The sequence below is a fragment of the Equus caballus genome, chromosome 7 (genome assembly GCF_041296265.1).
Source record: "Equus caballus isolate H_3958 breed thoroughbred chromosome 7, TB-T2T, whole genome shotgun sequence".
Taxonomy (NCBI): domain Eukaryota; kingdom Metazoa; phylum Chordata; class Mammalia; order Perissodactyla; family Equidae; genus Equus; species Equus caballus.
Window position 1 is genome coordinate 20,823,457 of NC_091690.1, and position 18,778 is coordinate 20,842,234.

General features: G+C 42.0%; 1 protein-coding gene across 3 annotated transcripts in view; it reads left to right on the forward strand.

The window, feature by feature from the left end:
- The window catches only part of SIK2 (salt inducible kinase 2), a 121,407-nt gene that overhangs the window by 95,217 nt on the left and 7,412 nt on the right, over positions 1-18,778 (forward strand). For all 3 annotated transcript variants that reach the window (XR_290540.4, XM_001500043.7, XM_070272767.1), the window contains exons 8-14: positions 1,272-1,424; positions 8,704-8,868; positions 15,533-15,761; positions 16,244-16,528; positions 16,672-16,835; positions 17,588-17,698; positions 18,687-18,778. Coding sequence is in view for 2 of the 3 variants with exons in the window: in XM_001500043.7 (XP_001500093.4) it covers positions 1,272-1,424; positions 8,704-8,868; positions 15,533-15,761; positions 16,244-16,528; positions 16,672-16,835; positions 17,588-17,698; positions 18,687-18,778 (1,199 nt within the window). In the remaining variant the exon portion in view is untranslated. The remainder of the gene's footprint in view (positions 1-1,271; positions 1,425-8,703; positions 8,869-15,532; positions 15,762-16,243; positions 16,529-16,671; positions 16,836-17,587; positions 17,699-18,686) is intronic.

An 18,778-nucleotide genomic window follows, 5' to 3' on the forward strand; every position in this document is an offset into this window, starting at 1 on the left:
AAGTTTCTTCTCAGATGAAGCATAAAGGTGTATGTAGGTAAGAAACCAGTTTATGTGGAACATCAGCGTGCAGATATGGAACAGGCTGAGGACTGAGCAGGAAACAAGAAGGTAGGCATCAGGTTTAGGAAAGCCAGTGAGATTTAGGTTGTAAACTGGAGAAAGTGGCAAAAACAGGTGGATTCCTGATTTGGAAGTATTATGGGTCATGACCCTGAGAAATTGCTTGTCACTTTTATTTCTGTCCTTTAAGAGTTAGCATATTTCATAGGATATACATATTTTTAATATCTCCACAACAGTAAAAAACAAACAAACAAACAATGCTTTTAAGAAGGAAGCATAACTAGAAAGAACATCAAATGCCCCCTTGTGAATATAAAGTGTTCCAGACTGTGCTGCCTTTTCCTTCGTTGTAACCGTAGTGAAACCAGACTGGCTTTCCTGCTTTGCTCAGCATGAGCTCGGTGATGTTTTTCTGTGCTTGTTCTTGAAGTAGATCTAGAATGGCAGCTGTGAGTGCAGTTTCGCTGGCCTCTGGTTTTTGCTGAGAGTGCTCTGCATCTGAGGTGCCCTGCACAGCGCCGTGCAGACTGTCAGGTGGAATTAGAAGCCAAAGAAGCAGTGGTTTCTCTGTTTCTTTAGCATCCTGGGAAAGCTGGCCGGCAAGGGATGTGAAAATTGGGAAGCAACTTTATTTTCAAGGTTTCAAGAGGGTGGGACTGCAAAAACAAGAGGAAAAAATTACCTAAGAACAGAGACACAGTGTCTCTCAATCTAGCATCCAAATGTCATTCTCCAGCCCAAAATAATCACCAGAAATTTCCCCAAAGACTTTAATCGTTCACTTCAGAGTTTGCAATGGTTTGGACTTGTGTTGAAGCTATGGAATTAGAGCCTCTGGGCTCAGGTTGCTAACCAACCTTCCATCATAGCTACAGCCATGAGATGGGACCTTAGGACAGCGTTGAGGAATGTCTCCATGAGACGATGATGGCGTTTTCTCTGAATGCAGAAAAAGGAATGGATCTTGTTAATGTAAAAGGACCAATCAAGTCATTTAAAGGCATCACCCTTTATATAACTAATACTAGAAACTTGAAATTATGCCTTCCATCCTAAATTCTGGAACAGCTTTCATTTTGACACACACTTTGTTTGTTACTCTATTTTTAAGAACATGTGACTTCTTCCCTCCTTTTTTAGAAAGGTGTAGATCATTGGGTGGGTTTTTATGGTTCTCTGCCTTCAGCGCTTGTTTTCTGTTTCAGTCTCTGCAGAACAAGAGCTATAACCATTTTGCTGCCATTTATTTCTTGTTGGTGGAGCGCCTGAAATCACATAGGAGCAGTTTTCCTGTGGAGCAGAGACTTGATGCCCGCCAGCGTCGGCCTAGCACCATTGCTGAACAAACAGTTGCCAAGGTAACACCCCATTAGCCAACAGTCTTATCTGTGCATGTGCCTATTCACATGTCTGACACATTGTTCATCTTGTACGACAATGGGTTAGGATTTCGTTCTCTGCACTGTTTTTCTGTAAAGTTTCTGCCTATCATTCACCAGATTCTCAAATGTTTTAGTATCTTCCTATTTTTAAGAATTAACTTTATTTCAAACAGTTTATTTCTGTAAGAGAGTTCTCCTTTTTTTATCATTCGCTTATGTTGAGAACTAATGTAATTAGCCTGTATATTCAGTTTCATTTAACACATTTTTATTGCAAATTTACCATGTGCAAGCTTCTATAGGGGTTAGAATGTATAAAACACAGTCATTGCCCTCAGAGACATTACAGTATAGAAGCAAAATAAAACAACATCATAAATAATCATGATTCAAAATACAGAAAGATACATGCTGTGGAAGAACTAAAGGCAGAGGAAAGAGAGATACATCTGAATGGGAAAGCTTCATGGGAGAGATGGCATTTAAGACAGATCTTCAGAGATGTGTAGGACTTTGTTAGGGAGAGGCAGTAGTTGAAGGCATTATCGGTAGGCAGAAGAAGCGGCATGAACAGAAGTACTCCAGTGGGCAAGTGTGGGGCTTGTTCAAGTTAACCCGCTGGAATTGAAGCATAGGGAAGTGAAAAAGTTGGAGTGGTAAGTTGAAGCCATGTCATGAAGGTTTTGAATGCCAAGGTAAAGATTTTACTTGTAATTCAGGAAGTAATGAGGAACTAATGAAGAATTTTGAGCAGAACAGTGATGAAATTATATCATGCTTTAAGCTTATTAATCTGGTGATACTGACAAGGATAGACTGGATAGAGAAGAGGAGAAATTGGGAGAGAGCAGTTAGGAGATTATGACGGTAGTTGAGATGAGAACTACTGAGGGCTTGAACTCAGGTGGTGCTGGTGGCAGTAGAAAGGAAGGGAAAGCGTAAGAGCCTGTCAAAGGTAGACTAGGTGAACTTAGCAGTGGTTTGGAGAGGCAGCTCAGCATGCTAACTAAAAGCAAGGACTCTGGAGCAAATCCCAGGTTCTCTCATTTTCTGCTTAAGAGTTTAAAAAGTGACCTTGAAACAGTTAGGGGCTGGCCCCATGGCCGTGTGGTTAAGTTCGCGCGCTCCACTGCGGCAGCCCAGGGTTTTGCCGTTTCGGATCCTGGGCCCAGACATGGCACCGCTCATCAAGCCATGCTGAGGCGGCGTCCCACATGCCACAACTAGAAGGACCCACAACTAAAATTTACAACTCTATACTGGGGGACTTTGGGGAGAAAAAAGAAAAAAATAAATCTTTAAAAAAAAAAGGTTACTTAAGGTCTTTCTGTGCCTCAGTTTTCCAAGCTGTAAAATGGGGATAATTATAGGATGTTATGATGTTTAAATTAGTTAATAATTGTGCAGGACTTAGAGTAGTGCTATGTAAGTGTTTGTTGTGTAAAATAATCAATAAATATTGGGAAGGAAGAGACAACAGTGAGTTAGAGATGACCCCACTCTTGAGCCCTAGGATGAGAGAATAGTGGTGCCTTTAACTTATTTGCATAGAAGGAAGAGTGAATCTGGATCCTGGGAGAGAGGCTGGGGCTAAAGAGAGTTGGAAGATCATCTATATAGAGGTTAGGAAGAGGAAGGGTTCGTCATTTGATCTACTAGGGTTTCCATCTACTTCTGTGAGTATTTGCTTTGTTCAAAGTGCAAGTAAGAGAAAAAGAGTTTTGACTTTGCATTTCCTGGTTAGCAGTTTTAGAAAATGTGGAGGATTGTAATAGAATTTTGCATTGGTTCCTACAGAATATGTGGGGAAAAAAAACCCAAGGAAATTAAAATCTCCTTGGTTTTGTAGGCAAATGGTATACTTTGTTATAAATGCTTTTTTTTTACTGCAATATATACATTCACTATTTTTTTTTTCTTAAAGATTGGCACCTGAGCTAACAACTGTTGCGAATCTTCTTTTTCTTTTCTGCTTTTTCTCCCCAAATCTCCCCAGTACATAGTTGTATATTTTAGTTGTGGTTCCTTCTAGTTGGGGCATGTGGGACGCTGCCTCAACGCGGACTGACAAGTGGTGCCGTGTCTACGCCCAGGATCTGAACTGGCGAAACTGTGGGCCACCGAAGCAGAGCGTGTGAACTTAACCACTCGGCAGGGCCTGGCCCTCCATACTTTAATATATAAAATAATGTGAATATTGATACTAATGTGAGTAACATAATGTATTGATAAAGTTCCAAATATTGGGGTAAGAGCATCTTTGAGCACTCTTGGAATCCTTCGAAGTTGAATGGTATTGCTTTCAGCACAGAGAGGAGGGAGATGAAGTGAGAATCCTTAAGTTGGGGTACGCCAGCCCTGGTGGTCTAGTGGTTAAGATTCAGCTCTTTCACTGCCTCAGCCTGCGTTTGTTTTCCATTCAAACCACACCACATGTCTGTCAGTGGTCACACTGTGGTAGCTGCATGTTGCTGTGATGCTGAAAGCCATGCCACCAGTATTTCAAATACCAGCAGGGTCACCCACGGTGCACAGGTTTCAATGGAGTTCCCAGACTAGACAGACTATGAAGAAGGACCTGGCCACCTACTTCCAAAAAATTGTCCATGAAAACCCTATGAATAGCAATGGAGCATTGTCTGGTATGGTGCCAGAAGGTGAGAGGATGGCGTGAAAAGATCAGGCAGGGTTCTGCTCTGCTGTCACTAGGAGTCGAAATCGTCTGCACAGCACTAACAACAACAAAAGTTGGATAGTAATAGTGAGCTGTGGTGGTGCCCCTTCCCTCGTGAAAATCCTGCTAGGCAAAAGGATAGGAAGCTGGAAAGCCCCCAGTGCTGCAGGAGGCTCTCCCTCCCAAGTCTATTTATTCTTCTTAAACATTACACAAGTGAGGGAATGGGGTTCAGTAAATGATTGCTCCTGAGCCCACACATGTGTTATTGTACCTGATTGCCTTTCATATCTAAACTTGAAGCCAATTCCCCATGACACCTCAAATTATGTTTAATTTGACTTGGGATTCAGATATATAACGTAGCTTCTCATGTTTGATAATTTTTTTTATTACTGAGCACCTCATAGTTCTTTTTATCTTGTTCATTGACCAAGGTGTCATAGAAGGCTACTTACGGGGACTTAAAATGTCTCTAATTCAAATAGAAGTCTTCAGTGCTCCCTCATAAACATGTCTTGACTGCTTTCTGGATGCTAAGCAATAAGCACTGGTGCTGAAGAAGATGCTCCCTTCCCTACAAGATTTTGCATTCTAATGTTTAGTGTTGAACTTGTTAAAAAATACATTTCTCAGGGCCAGGTCCATGGCTGAGTGGTTAAGTTCATGCGTTCCACTTCAGCAGCCCGGGGTTCACTGGTTTGGATCCTGGGCACAGACTACACACCACTCATCAGGCCATGCTGAGGCAGCATCCCACATGGAAGAACTAGAGGGACCTACAGCTAGGATCTACAACTATGTACTGGGGCTTTGGGGAGGGAAAAAAAAAAGAGAAAGATTGGCAACAGATGTTACTCAGGGCCAATCTTCCTCACACACAAAAAAAATAGATTTCTCTGTTTTTATGAGTATAAATGTGCTTAAAGTTTTCTCCCTTTGATCCTTTGATGTTCTACTATTTTTTTAAAGAAGTGGAAAATCACTTGTTACTTGATACAGCAATAAGAAGTTGTGGAAACAATACGATCCCATGCAAAGATCACATGAGCTGTGGAATCATGCAGACCTTGGGTTCCATACAAAGCTGAGTGACTTCAGCAAGTCAGCATCTCAGAGCTCTAGTGTCTTTAAATATAAAGTGGAAATAACAATACCTACTTCATAAGATTGCTAAAAGATAAAATTAGTTAACTTATGTCAGCAGCTCAGTTCAAATAGAGCACTTATGTGCTAGGCACAGTCCCTTTTACTGTGGCTTCAGAGGTACCCAGTAAACAGTCCCTGCCCTTAAGCAGTTTATAGCATGGTGATATAGTATGGTGATAAAGTACCCAGTATTACTGCTTAGAAAACAGTAAGATTCCTGTCTTAGATAGGTTTACAATACTTATGTTTGCCATATAATGTGCAGAAAATGTTACATCTAATTGACTGCAGATGTCATGCCTTTTTCTTGTGAATTCTAACTACTGGTTTTTAACAGTTGTTCCACTCCAACTTTCCATCAACTGTGTAAATACACAAGAATGAATCATTCATTCCAGTTCTTCTTTAATTACTGATTAGAGGTTGCCCTCCATCACTGCAAGAAAAAGCATCGTATTGGTCTGCTAGGGCTGCCGTCACAAAGTACCGCAAGCTGGGTGGCTTAAACAACAGAAGCTGAACTTCTCAGAGTTCTGGAGGCTGGAAGGCCAAGATCAGGTGCCAGTCAGGGTTGGTTTCTGGTGAGGACTGTCTTCCTGGCAGACAGCCACCTTCTCTCTGTGTCCTCACATGGCCTTTCCTCTGCGCACGGGGAGAGAGAGAAATCTCTGGGGTCTCATCCTCTTCTCAGAGGAACACCAGTCCTGGTGGATTAGGACCCCACCCTGAGGACCCCATATAATCTTAATTACCTTCTTACAGGCTCTGTCTTCAAATACAGTCACATTAGGGGTTAGGGCTTCAACATATGGATGGGGTAGGGGCACAGTTCTATCCATAATAGGCATATTCCTATTGGAGCAGTAAAGATTTTCCCATAGAGAATTGTGACGGCAGCCCTAGCAGACCAATACGATGCTTTTTCTTGCAGTGATGGAGGGCAACCTCTAATCAGTAATTAAAGAAGAACTGGAATGAATGATTCATTCTTGTGTATTTACACAGTTGATGGAAAGAACATTATTTTCATTTTAATGGTTCTGGAAAGCACAAGTCAGGAGAAGAGATTCAAGACAATAAATACATGGTCTAAAAAGTCATTACAATTAGTTGGACATGATCATTGTTTATTGTCACTCTTGAAGAAACTGGTAATATCTGCTTCGTTGGGATATTAATCAACCATTTATTTATTATAATGTTTTTTAGTCAGCTCTGTAGTGCTGAGCATGCCATTTGAATATTTATACCCTACCTTGTTCCAAAAAGACTTTTTTAATCCCCTCAGTGATTGAAAGAATCCTAAAAAGCAGACCTCTAAAACCTAGCATCCTGTTTTCTGTGAAGTGATTGTCACAGTAAAATGTGTTATTCCTCTGTCCCTCCCAAGTTTACGGTAAGTCCTAGTCCAGATTGGATGTGAAGGTTGTCAAGGAGAATGTGGTATGCTTGGTCTGGCACAGCGTGATCCTGCCGTTTAAAGAGTCACGGGCATAGGGGCAGGGACTGAGAAGGAGCACACATCGTCAGTGTCAGGTTGGTGTCTCATTTCCAGTGCGGTATCTTCAGGTAATGCTTGGCCTTAATAATTTAGACTACTTTCATGTAGATGAAGCAGTCCAATAAATTTGGGAAACAGAAGTCAAAGTTCAGTTTTATCCTTTGATTGAAAAGCTGATGATAAAGGTAAGAAGAATGTATCAAATATACTTTATTAGGAAGTTTACATTTTGCATCGTGACATGGTGGCTACAAAAATTAAATGACTAATGCTTGAAAGGAAAAAAAAGTTGTTTAGCCTCGAAAGTGGCGTAGGATATAAGCCCGAGGAATGATGATACAAGAAAAGCTACTTCTTTATCATACTCAGAATAGTATACAATGTATTTTTTTGTTTGTTTTTACCATCCATATGATACCAAGCCTTTGCTATTGCTGTTTTTTTCTTTATCTCATGCAGTGTATCTAATGATGTTAATATTGGAATATACCAAATATAAAGCATATTCTAAATATTTTCATAGTATATTCAAATATAAAGTATATTTCTAACATATCCCCCCCATCATTGAAAACCACCAACCTGAAATTTTAACTGGGAACCATTATAGTATCTGAGAACAAAACTGTGTATTCATTTTGCAGTCTAATTCCTATATTAAATCTTATTATCATTTTAAGACTTTAGAAAGAAGGAGAAAGGAGGCATTAATGCTGCTGAGTGGAGGACTTTACATGTTGCCCTTTGCAATCCTAACTTCACTGTGAAGTAGGCATTATGCCTTTCTTGACAGGTGAAGAAAGCAAGATTCAGAGAATTTAGGTAACCTGATTAAGTTCACGCAATTAGTAAGTGATGGAGCCAGGAATCAAACCCAGGTCTTAGGAGAAGAGAAGCTAGAACCATACCACTTTGTTCCTTTTCATTTGTTTGAATTTAAAACTCACCATCCTATATCCCTTGAAGTGATTATAGCAGAAAAAAGGCCACTCCTCTGCCTCGAAAAACTAGTCTGATGATTGTTCCCTCAGATGTTTTGCAATGTTTGTTACACTCAAAAGGCATCTAATAAGTCATTCTGCTAGTTTTGAAGAAATGGGGAGGAAACAAGTATCCAACAGTTTCCTCTTTAAAATCAGTCCTTGCAAAGTGTCATAAAGGAAGATTCTTTTTTACATGATTTTTTAAAAGAAGAGTTTGTAAAGCTTGTTTACTTAGAGTTCTTAACAAGAGATGAAGAATGGACTTTAAACCATCAGGAGCTTTCTATAGTAGGTTGACTTCAGGAATATAACTTGCTCAGCCGTAAGCATCTCTTTACATGGGCCAGCAGGCTGTGCCTCTCCTTGAAAGAAGGACATTCCTGTCACTTCCAAGTAACTGCTGCTTCTCTTTTCCTCCTTTTTCACACACACCCTTGCCAAGAAATATGTACCATCCCACCCCAGAAAAAAAAAGCAGATAGATAGACGGCACTTACTGCCATGTGCTTTGTATTTATAGTTAGTTGTGTATGTTTCTGTCCCTGGTTCAATTTTGAGCTCCTAGAGGCCGTGACTTTTCTATTCCTTATATCTTTCCCGGGTAATATTTTTAAGGATATAGACAATATATGTTTGTTAAATTGGAAAAAAGAGTGTTCCAAGATTCCTTACAAAGACTAGCTTTCTTGTCATCTGTGTAATATGCGCCTCATCATGGAAGAGGAGTGAAATTCTGTACAACCTATCTCAGAATAGTGGATCGCTGAGCCTGCTTCAAATCGTTACCTGTGTCATATACATACTGTATCAAATCTTTTCTGGAGTTTTCAACAAATAGCTAATTATCCTTTCATTACACCAGGAAGAATGACTTTATTCCAAGAATTTTGTATATTTATATAGAAAGCATTAACATTCCCAAATTATCTGTTCTTGCCACATTTACAGGCACAAACGGTGGGGCTCCCAGTGACCATGCATTCGCCGAATGTGCGACTGATGCGATCTGCCCTCCTCCCACAGACGTCCAATGTGGAGGCCTTCCCATTCCCAGCCTCGGGCTGTCAGGCGGAAGCAGCCTTCATGGAAGAAGAGTGTGTCGACACTCCAAAGGTACCAATGTCTTTGAGAGACTTGCAGGTTGGCTGGAGACTTCAGTTTGGCCCACGAGTGTTGTACTTTGGCTTTGTTGAACTTTGTCATTTCCTCAAGTCACTCAAGAGTGTTGTTTTTGTGCAGAAAACCTGAGAGAAGCATCCAGAGCTAAACTCAGCTCTCATCACCATCTTATCGTTACAACTGTTATGACTTTTCAAAATCTTTTTTTTTTCCTCTTTCCTTAACCAGTTCCTTCTCTCTTCAAGTTTCTAGATCCTCATAGGTTTTGGGTTGTTTTTTTAAACAAATTGTAATTCTGAAAACAAAAATACAACTCTTACGCTGAATTGAGCTTTGTCTATGTTATTATTGCCTCTCTTCTGCCACGTGTGCTGCAGCTGCAAAATGATGGGCCATCTTTTTTGGTCAATTAAACATCTTTTTCTGTCCAGTTTGAACATGCTTAAAGGAGATGAGTTTATCCTGGTATACTGCATAAAGTTGGCTTTTGGTATATGGAAGGTGACAGCTTCTCTCATTTAATGGGTGTTTACGTAACTTATAATATATGTTTTATATACTTAGCATCAAGTCCTGTACAGGGGATCTTCTTAATGGGCAGGTCTTGGAGTCTGTTCAAAATAGACTACTTTACTAGCTCTGTAGGCTTGGGCAAGGTGACTAACTTCTTTGAATTTCTGTTTTCTCTTGTGTAAAATGAGAATACCAACTTTATGAGAGTGTTGTGAGGATTAATTGAGATAATGTGTGTGAGGTTCTAGGCAGATTGTAGATACTCAAAGAAATATTGGTTTCCTATCTTTTTAGCCTCTTTGGGTATTAAAAAGATCAGTCAGACATGAGTTCTGCCTCAAAGTTGATAGTCCAGCAGAAGAGACAGGATGCATAACTAAAGACAGTGTGCCAGGTGTTGAATAAATTAATAAAATATACTTGGCCCCTTAAAGAGCTATAAATCAAAGTGCTGCAAGACTAGGAGGAAGCAGGGGGAGTTGCTTTAGCTGGTTTGATCAGGAAAGTCTTTGGGTTAACTGTCAGAGCTGGGAATTGAGAAGGGGGCAGAATCACTCCCTGGTTTGGGAGTGGTATTTCAGTGGAGGAAAGAGCCTGAGCAACAGCAAACATCAGGGAAGCCTCAGTCCATCTAAGTCAGAGCAGCAGCTAAGTGCGCCTGAGGAGCAGGGCATGTGACCGGGTGTCGTACGGCATAAAGACAAATACCTTAGCTTCAAACGGCAAGCCAAGGGATGTAGACTTTTTCTCTAGGCTAAGGTTCTCAACGTGGGAATGTGTTTCATGGTCAAAGAGAGTTTTTTTCCAATGGACTTCCCCAAGGTAGTAGGAAACAATTGAAGATTTTTGATCAAGGAAGCACTATGAGCCATGTTGTGCTTCAGAAATGAGCCTGGAAGGCTACATAGGCTGCATTGGATAGGGGAGAGACTGGTGACAAGGACAACAGAAAGTTAGAGCATATGTCCAGCAGGGAGATGATGAGGACCTTGAACTAGCATAGTGCTCATGAAACTGGAGAGGAGGGGATGATATAAATGAGGTTGTATGGATAAAATCGATAAATATTAGGGTCCAGAGAGAAGTCCAAACTGATAGTATTTCGAGCCTAGATGATGGGGAGGGTGAGTGCCATTTTCAGAAACAGGGAGCTCTGGAGGTAGAGCTGATTCAGAAGTTAAATAATGAGTTGAGCTAGAACGTAGTCAAGGCGGCTTGATCCTGGGCTGCCACAGGCAGGTGTTAAGCCGAGTTGCTAACCACAAGGAGTTAGTGTCCATGCCCCTGAGGACAAGGCTACTTCCTGTGGACAGTCTGTTTTCTCTGCCTGTAGTTGCCTAGCATGTTCAGTAACCTCATAAACTGCTACTAAATTCTCACCCAGAAATTTAGGCATAAATTGGGGCAACATAATTCATTTAAGATCTAATTCCCTTGAAAAAATTAAAATGCAGTCTGCTAAAAGCTTGTCTGTGAGGGCATCAGGCCCGAAACACAGATTGGGCATTGGCTGCCGTATTATATAGGGCAAGCTATTTTTAAAGCTTGTGATTGTTACCGTAACTAGGAAACAGACAGGAAATGAATGATTTTGTGAAAGATATAGACAGAGATAGATGGTGTATTTGCATTTGTAGGAAAAGCAGTGCCACGCTGGAACTGGCCACCCACACTGGCAGTGCCACCCTGGTGCGTAGTCAGGCCATAGACATCCACTTGTCTTATTCGTGGCCCATTTCATTTATGTCAGCAAAAATGCCTGTCCCTCTGCCTTCTCTATACCTCTTTCTTTGGGGCCCATAAATAACTGGACAAACACAAAACTATCAAAGATACAATTCCTTTGTTATTCATATTGCTTCATATGCATTCACTATAACACCCATTTGTTGTCTTCTAAAAGATGCTTCCTAACTGCATGTATTGCTCATTTATTTCTGCTCTCAGTTGGTGGCAGGTATTGTGTGTCAAAGATTTCACCTCTCCTTCCCTCCCAGAAGTCTTCAACTTAAAACTATCAGTAAAGTCCCTTAGGGAATCTGCATTGAAGTGTTGGTTTCTGGTTCTCCTTGAACCCGACTTCAAAAAATAGCACCTTTCTGAGACAGTCACCCAACTCTGACCAGTAGCTGAGACCCCCAGGTAACAGAGACCATTGGGCAGATGTGCTAACTCTGTGGGATCAGTCTTTCTCTTTTGAGGCTTTCTTTGGGAATGATGAATTTTACATACACACCCACACACACACATTTCAGTCACTTTTAACATTTTATTAGAGATTATAATAAAAGGATTCCCAAGTTACTATCTTCATAGCTGGATAGCAGAAGGGAACTGTGAGTCTAAACTGTGAAAATGCAAGTGTAATAGAGGTGTTCCATGTCTGTTTACATTTTTAGTACTTTTTTTTAAAGGTAGCATACATAAGAGAAGGTCTGAAAAGGACGTATATCAAAACCTCTTAATGGTCTTAACCTCTAAGGCTACTTTGTAAAGGGGAGAAATGGCACTTTTTCTTCCGAATTTGAATGTTTTTATTTAAAATTGAAAACAAAATAAAACCAATCAGAATCACACATGGAAAACTCAGGAAGGGAACAAGAAAAAATTAATTTATCCATAATCCCACTACCCAAAGACAAGCATATTTTGGCATGTTTCCTTAGAGTTGGTTATATATGGATGGATGGATAATGGATGGGCGGATGGATGGGTAGGTGGGTGGGTGGGTGGGTGAGTGTAGGGTGGTTCGGGAAGTAGATAGACTAGTTACAACAAAATGGCATTGTATTATATGTAGTTTTGTGTCTTGCTTTTACATAATATAACATTATGAGCATTTTCCCCATATCATGAAATCTTCTTTGAAAGCCTGAGGTGTATTTAACAACTGCCTAATATATTGTATTAGATGTACCCTTACTTAACTGCTCTCCTATTTTTGGACATCACGTACTTTAATTTTTTTACATGCTTATATATGCTTCAGGTGAATTTCCTTGTGTCTAAATATTTGACTGTACTGAGGTTATCCAGTTCTTTCCTTCCTCACCTGGTTGTTTATTTTAATTTGCCTCATGATGGTGAAGATGCTTTAAAAGAAAATGTTGTAGTTATATCCTCATGCTTTTTAAATTTTTATTGTTATAAAGGATTCTCTTTGGTCAAGAAATAATAATAATAGATACAGTATTTTAGTTAATCCTCTCAGACAACTTTACTCCTATTTTACAAGTGAAAAAAAATTGAGCTTTATGGAAGTTAAGCACCTTGCTAATAAGTCATGGAACTGAGATTTGAGCCTACAGCTCCGCCTCCATATATGCCAAACTTTGTCAGACACTTAGGACACAAATTAAAGAAGGCATATTCCCAGCCTCCAGGCTCACTGACTAGTACTCTGTGCTACTCTATTGTACTAGTCTGCTTGGGCCGCCATCACAAAATACCGTAGGCTGGGTGGCTTCAACAACAGAAATTATTTTCTCACAGTTCTGGAGGCTAACGTCCAAGATCAAGGTTCTGGTCAACTTGCTTTCCGGTGAGGACTCTTCCTGGCTTCTGGAGGGCTGCCTTCTCACTGTGTCCTCCCATTGTCTTGCCTCTGTGCTCAGGTGGAGAAAGAGAGAGCTTTCTGCTGTGTCTTCTTATAAGGACACTAATCCTACTGGATCAGGGCTCCACCCTTATGACCCCTTTAACTACACTTCCTTAGAGGCCCCACCTCCAAATTCTGCCACAGTTGGCTTCAATATATGGCTTCCGGGGGAACACAAACATTCAGTCCAGAAGAGTCTGCCAATCTCCTGTGCTAGAATCTTGTATCTGTGGTAGAGTCAAGGGTGTTATCAGTTAGTGACGGAGTTTCTGAGAGTTTGACTCCTGTGTGTATACTACCTAGTGCATATGAAGTCTCTTATTAGAAGTGAAGTGATTGATTGAGCTTTAAGGAAAGACAAAAACAACGTATTGGTGTACATTTTACCCACATTGTATTTTGAAGTCCTGCAATTTACAGTTAGCTTAGATTATTTCCTAGAGCAAAAGCTCTTACGTCTAGCAGTTTAGGTCACCTAAGTAAATCAGCCCAATATTTCAGTCACACAATCCCAGAGCTGAATTTGTTATATCAAGTCCCTGGGTAAATTGGTAGGCAAGGGTGGCACGATTATCACCTGTTTCCGCAAGTGAACTTATAGCTGAAGATGTTCACATCTATTAACTATGAGCAGGCTCCCACATGCTTTCTGATTTAATCATCAGACATCATCTGAAAAAACAGATCATTGTTTTCCACCTGTCCCAGGATAAAATTGAATTCAAACATTTTTAAATGAAAGACATAATTTCTCCTGTAGTCTAGATGAGCAGGTAAGTTTGTAAGCAGACAATTTAAGAAAAAATTATAAATTTTAAGGGGACTGCAAGGTTTTTTGAGTACTCAGAAAAAGATGACTTGTCTCTATTAAGGAAAAAAAGAACCTGGTTGTAAGGCTATACTGCAAGAAATATCTGGGAAAATTTTGACGTAGGCTGTAAGTGTAAAGATGCTCAGTAGATACTTACTTAACAGTCTTTTCTCTGCGACTTTACCCATTTCTAAATCATCCCTAGCTAGTCCTAGAAAATTGTATTAGTAGACAGTTAAGGAACCTAGAGGTATGAATATAAGTTCCCAAGCAGCCATTCTTTCCTACGGCAAACTATGAAGTGTATCAAAAAGGGAACACTTATGTGAGGAAGGGCCAGGGGCAGCATAAGTTGCTGGCCAGATTTCAGAGTTTTTGTTTTCTGGTGCCATGGGGAAGATTGGTCTTAGTCTGGGAGGAAAGCATTTGCCACTCTTCCTTTTAAATGACCGCTCGTCACTTTAAAGCCCTACAATGCGTCAGCTACCTTATCCAAGTAATGGCTACAGCCCCAGAGCAGTTTTTATGGAATAACTGTCCCCTCCCCCAACCAAACAAAGATCTGAGTCACCCAAGTCTGTCTCTCCAAATAAAGGGCTTTGCGGTGCCTTCAGATTGGTTGCCATAAGAGGAAAGCTTCCTGTGTCTGGCACAGGGATGTCCCACGTCACCTCTCACATACATGAGCTTCTCCTGCTTCCAAAGGAAACAATAGCTCTACCCAGTGTATTCCAGGTGAAAGTACTGCTGAGAACTCAGCGTCTTATGACTGGCTGTTCCTGAGCAGCTATTCATAGGAGAAAACGCATTGATTTCCACGGGGGAATAGTTAAGGTAATGAGGTAAATAATTGCCTCCCCATTGGGGCTTTTACCAGCCAGAAGAACTGGCAACCACAGCTCCCCTTTGTCTGCTGTTTCTGCCTGCCATTAGGTGGTTTGCTTGGCAACTGCGTAGGAAGGCAGAGTTCTCGCTCAGGAGCTGTGCTGAGCTCAGCCCTGTGGGAGAGAACCGTAGATACTGTGTGTGTTGCTGGAGGAGAGGCTTCGGTGTGCTGGTGCTCGTTAACCTCCGCTGGAATTTGGGGCCTGTGAGTCATTTGTTACTCTATAATGGAAGGCTTTGGCTGTTTGCCACTTGAGGGTGTTTTTTTTTTTTTCAATCCTTTTTGTGGTATCAGCCTGTCTTTAAAGAATCCTTTTTTTCCATTCCTCGGGCACATAGAACCAATTAAAGACTAAATCAAATGGGCAGGTACTTAAATTATGAACATAAAAGTATGTCTAGAACCTTCCAGTATGTTTTGTGGTTGAAAATGAGAAGAATGCTGGTGACTACTCTTTTCTTAGTTATGAGCCATACAGGTATTTTTTTTTTTTTAAATCTCATCTTCCCCCTCTTTGTCTCCCTTATTTTAAAAAAATAACTGGTAGGCCTCAAGCTAATATACCCCTATTCATCTGGAAACCACTAAAAAAAATTGTTTATTGTAATGACGGTGACTCAGAGAAACCTGGGAGACAGTGCCAATTTGGGTCATAATGGGCTTCTGTCTCTAAGCTGCAGTTGACTTGCCTCAACTTCTAATCTGCGTGTCGTCATTGGTAACAAATATGTACATTTTTAATATTTTACTTAACTTCTAGCTTGCTACAAGTCGACACTTTTTCCTTTGTGGATTTTCTAGTGTTTCAGCAGAGCAGCAATTTATAGTTTCCTCTCACACTGATGTTTAGGTGAATGGCTGTCTGCTGGACCCTGTGCCGCCTGTGCTGGTGAGGAAGGGGTGCCAGTCATTGCCCAGCAACATGATGGAGACCTCCATTGATGAAGGGCTGGAGACAGAAGGAGAGGCTGAGGAGGACCCCAGCCAGGCCTTTGACGCGTTCCAGTCCACGCGCTGTGGGCAGAGACGGCACACCCTGTCGGAAGTGACCAACCAGCTGGTGGTAATGCCGGGGTCAGGTATGAGCGCCCGTCAGCACTGGGTTAAGGCTTCACAGCAGCAACTCATATTCCAGTCTCCAAAAAACAGTAACGATGCCAGCCAGTTTCTAAAATACAGTGAACGTTTTATCCTGTACAGACCACATTCAGCAGGCTGTAGGCTTAGGCCTGCTCGGCAGCTAAGAGAGATGAAATATCTCTGAGTTGGCTCCCCTAACTCCTAGGATTCATGCGAGTGCCGTGTGAGGTGTCGAGGACTCGGGCTCTTTGGGAGTGGCAGAGGTTGTATGGGTCCAGGTTCTGGAGTGTTTTCCCCATTAAATTCAAAGCTGATTAAATTGCCCTGTAAAAAGGTTCTGAAAAGATGTTCGGTTGGAGATTAAGCACACTGCAGCTGTGGAAACTCAAGCTGGTTATGCTTTGAATCCCATGTTCAAAGGAGATGCTGCTTGCTGTTGGTCATAACTGTTGTTTTGTTTTGTTTTGTTTTTCTCTTAAAGGGAAAATTTTCTCCATGAGTGACAACCCCTCCCTTGACAGTGTGAACTCTGAGTATGATATGGGGTCTGTTCAGAGGGACCTGAACTTCCTTGAGGACAGCCCTCCGCTTAAGGACATCATGTTAGCCAATCAGCCATCACCCCGCATGACGTCTCCCTTCATAAGCCTGAGACCCGCCAACCCGGCCATGCAGGCTCTGAGCTCCCAGAAACGAGAGGCCCACAACAGGTCGCCAGTGAGCTTCAGAGAGGGCCGCAGGGCGTCAGACACCTCCCTCACCCAAGGTGACTGACTGCCCTCTCCTGGCTTTTAAAACTCTTATATTATAGGACTTGAGGGGGTTTGTTGCCGTGTTGGTTTTACACCTGTGGTCACTGGAAGGTCTTGTGTTTTATTTAAACTGTTTGGTCCTTATTCTTTCTTTCAGGAATTGTAGCATTTAGACAACATCTTCAAAATCTGGCTAGAACCAAAGGAATCCTAGAGTTGAATAAAGTGCAGTTGCTGTATGAACAAATAGGATCGGAGGCAGACCCTAACTTGGCCTCAGCTGCTCCTCAGCTCCAAGACGTGGCCAGCAGCTCCCCTCAGGTGGGTGCCCTGGACCCTTCCCACAGTGCTGACGATGAGGCGTGAGTCTGTCCTGAAGATATGTTGTTTCGTCTAGAGGATTTACTCCAGTCCTAGAGCACGCAGGCTCACTGGGGAAGCCCACAGCCTGAAAGCTTTCTTTGTTGCTGCCACCTGCCACTGATGGGTGAGACACACCCACATTGGCCCTGGGGGATCAGTACTGCACGGAGGCCTAGACGCTCTCAAGCTCTGTTTGGTTCATAGGGCAGATTTGATATGAATTAGCTCTTACAGTCTCCCTTGAACTGCCCCCCCAACACACATAAAAATTAAGAAGAGTAAACTTCACAGAAATGAGAAGCTTGTTGCCACTACCTTTGATGTGATATCACTTCATTAACTATTACAAGTGGATTATTTATGCTAAAAACACAGAAAAATATTGTTGATCCAGTAAATTTCATTTTGAGCCTATGTTCAGTGCATCAAGGATATTATAGCATTCAATGCCCACATGAAAGTAGTGGCCTCCTGATGACATCAAGAGCCTTTGCTACAGTACTGACTGGGTAATCGTTTACTACAGATGATACCTGTGTAAATTTTCTGCAGCGTGATTAACCCTCAGCCTACTAGCTGTGTCAAGAGCTTGGAGTGTCGTGGCCCACAGAGCTGGAGTTCCTCTGGACGTTTCCCAAGGTGCTTAAACTGAGAACTGAAACTTTCTCCCACACGGAGAACTGAAAATATTTTCACCCCTTGCTCCTCAGGAGGAAGTTTCTCAACAGCAGAAAAGCGTGTCTGCTCTCGCCACCAGCGTGCGTCCTCAGCTCTCCCAGCGGCAAGGCCTGGAAGCCCAGTACCTGCAGCACAGACTCCAGGTGGGAGCCTCCCCTTGTCACCCCAGCTCACTCCACTCATCCAGAACCTGCCTTTCTGCACAGCAGAAGCCCATTTTGCTTGGTATTTTTTTAGGGTAGCTGCTTGATTCCTTATAGGCAGGTAGGTTCAACTCTGCACTTGTAGTTTCTAGAAACATGTTGAGACTTAGCCTTATGCTCTGTGTTGGCGGCAAAAAAGGATTTGTCCTCAGGCCCCAGGAAAGGACAATGCCACTGAGTGGTAGGAAGGGAAACCTGGCTTCTTTGCTTCTAATGTTATGCCTCTTAATGAATAATAAATAAAATGGAAATCTCAAGTCAGCAAAATTTTAATATCAACTTTCTTCTACATTGGTGCCTGAAAAATCTTTAAAAATGATACAACATAGATCCCATGAAGAATGAATCAGAGGCCGGCCCGGTGGCACAGCAGTTAGTGCACACGTTCCGCTTCGGTGGCCTGGGGTTCGCCGGTTCGGATCCTGGGTGCGGACATGGCATCACTTGGCAAGCCACGCTGTGGTAGATGTCCCACATATAAAGTAGAGGAAGATGGGCACGGATGTTAGCTCAGGGCCAGCCTTCCTCAGAAATAAGAGGAGGATTGGCAGCAGTTAGCTCAGGGCTAAGCTTCCTCAAAAAAAAGAATGAATCATTCGTTCATTCAGCAGGTACTGTGGCCTTTGCTATCAAGACTTAACTCCACTTTTCTCATTGTTTTTAATCTCTGTGAACCTCACAGTCTTACAGGACTTTTAGAAATGGAAAACTGAAGCAGATTAGAGCTGAGACACTCCAGGCCTGCTGACCCAATGCTGCAGGGCCACGGGCTCTGCCAGGGTCTCAGTGCGCAGGTGGCAGTCCATTCACTCTGCGTGGGTTCTGGAGGACACACTTGGCTTCATGCTTTAGGCAGAACTACAATCTAATGACTGCATTCTGGATGACAACATATTGTCATGCTTGTATTATTTTTCTGCTCTTCCAGAAGCCCAGCCTTCTGTCAAAAGCCCAGAACACCTGTCAGCTTTATTGTAAAGAACCACCGAGGAGCCTTGAACAGCAGCTGCAGGAACACAG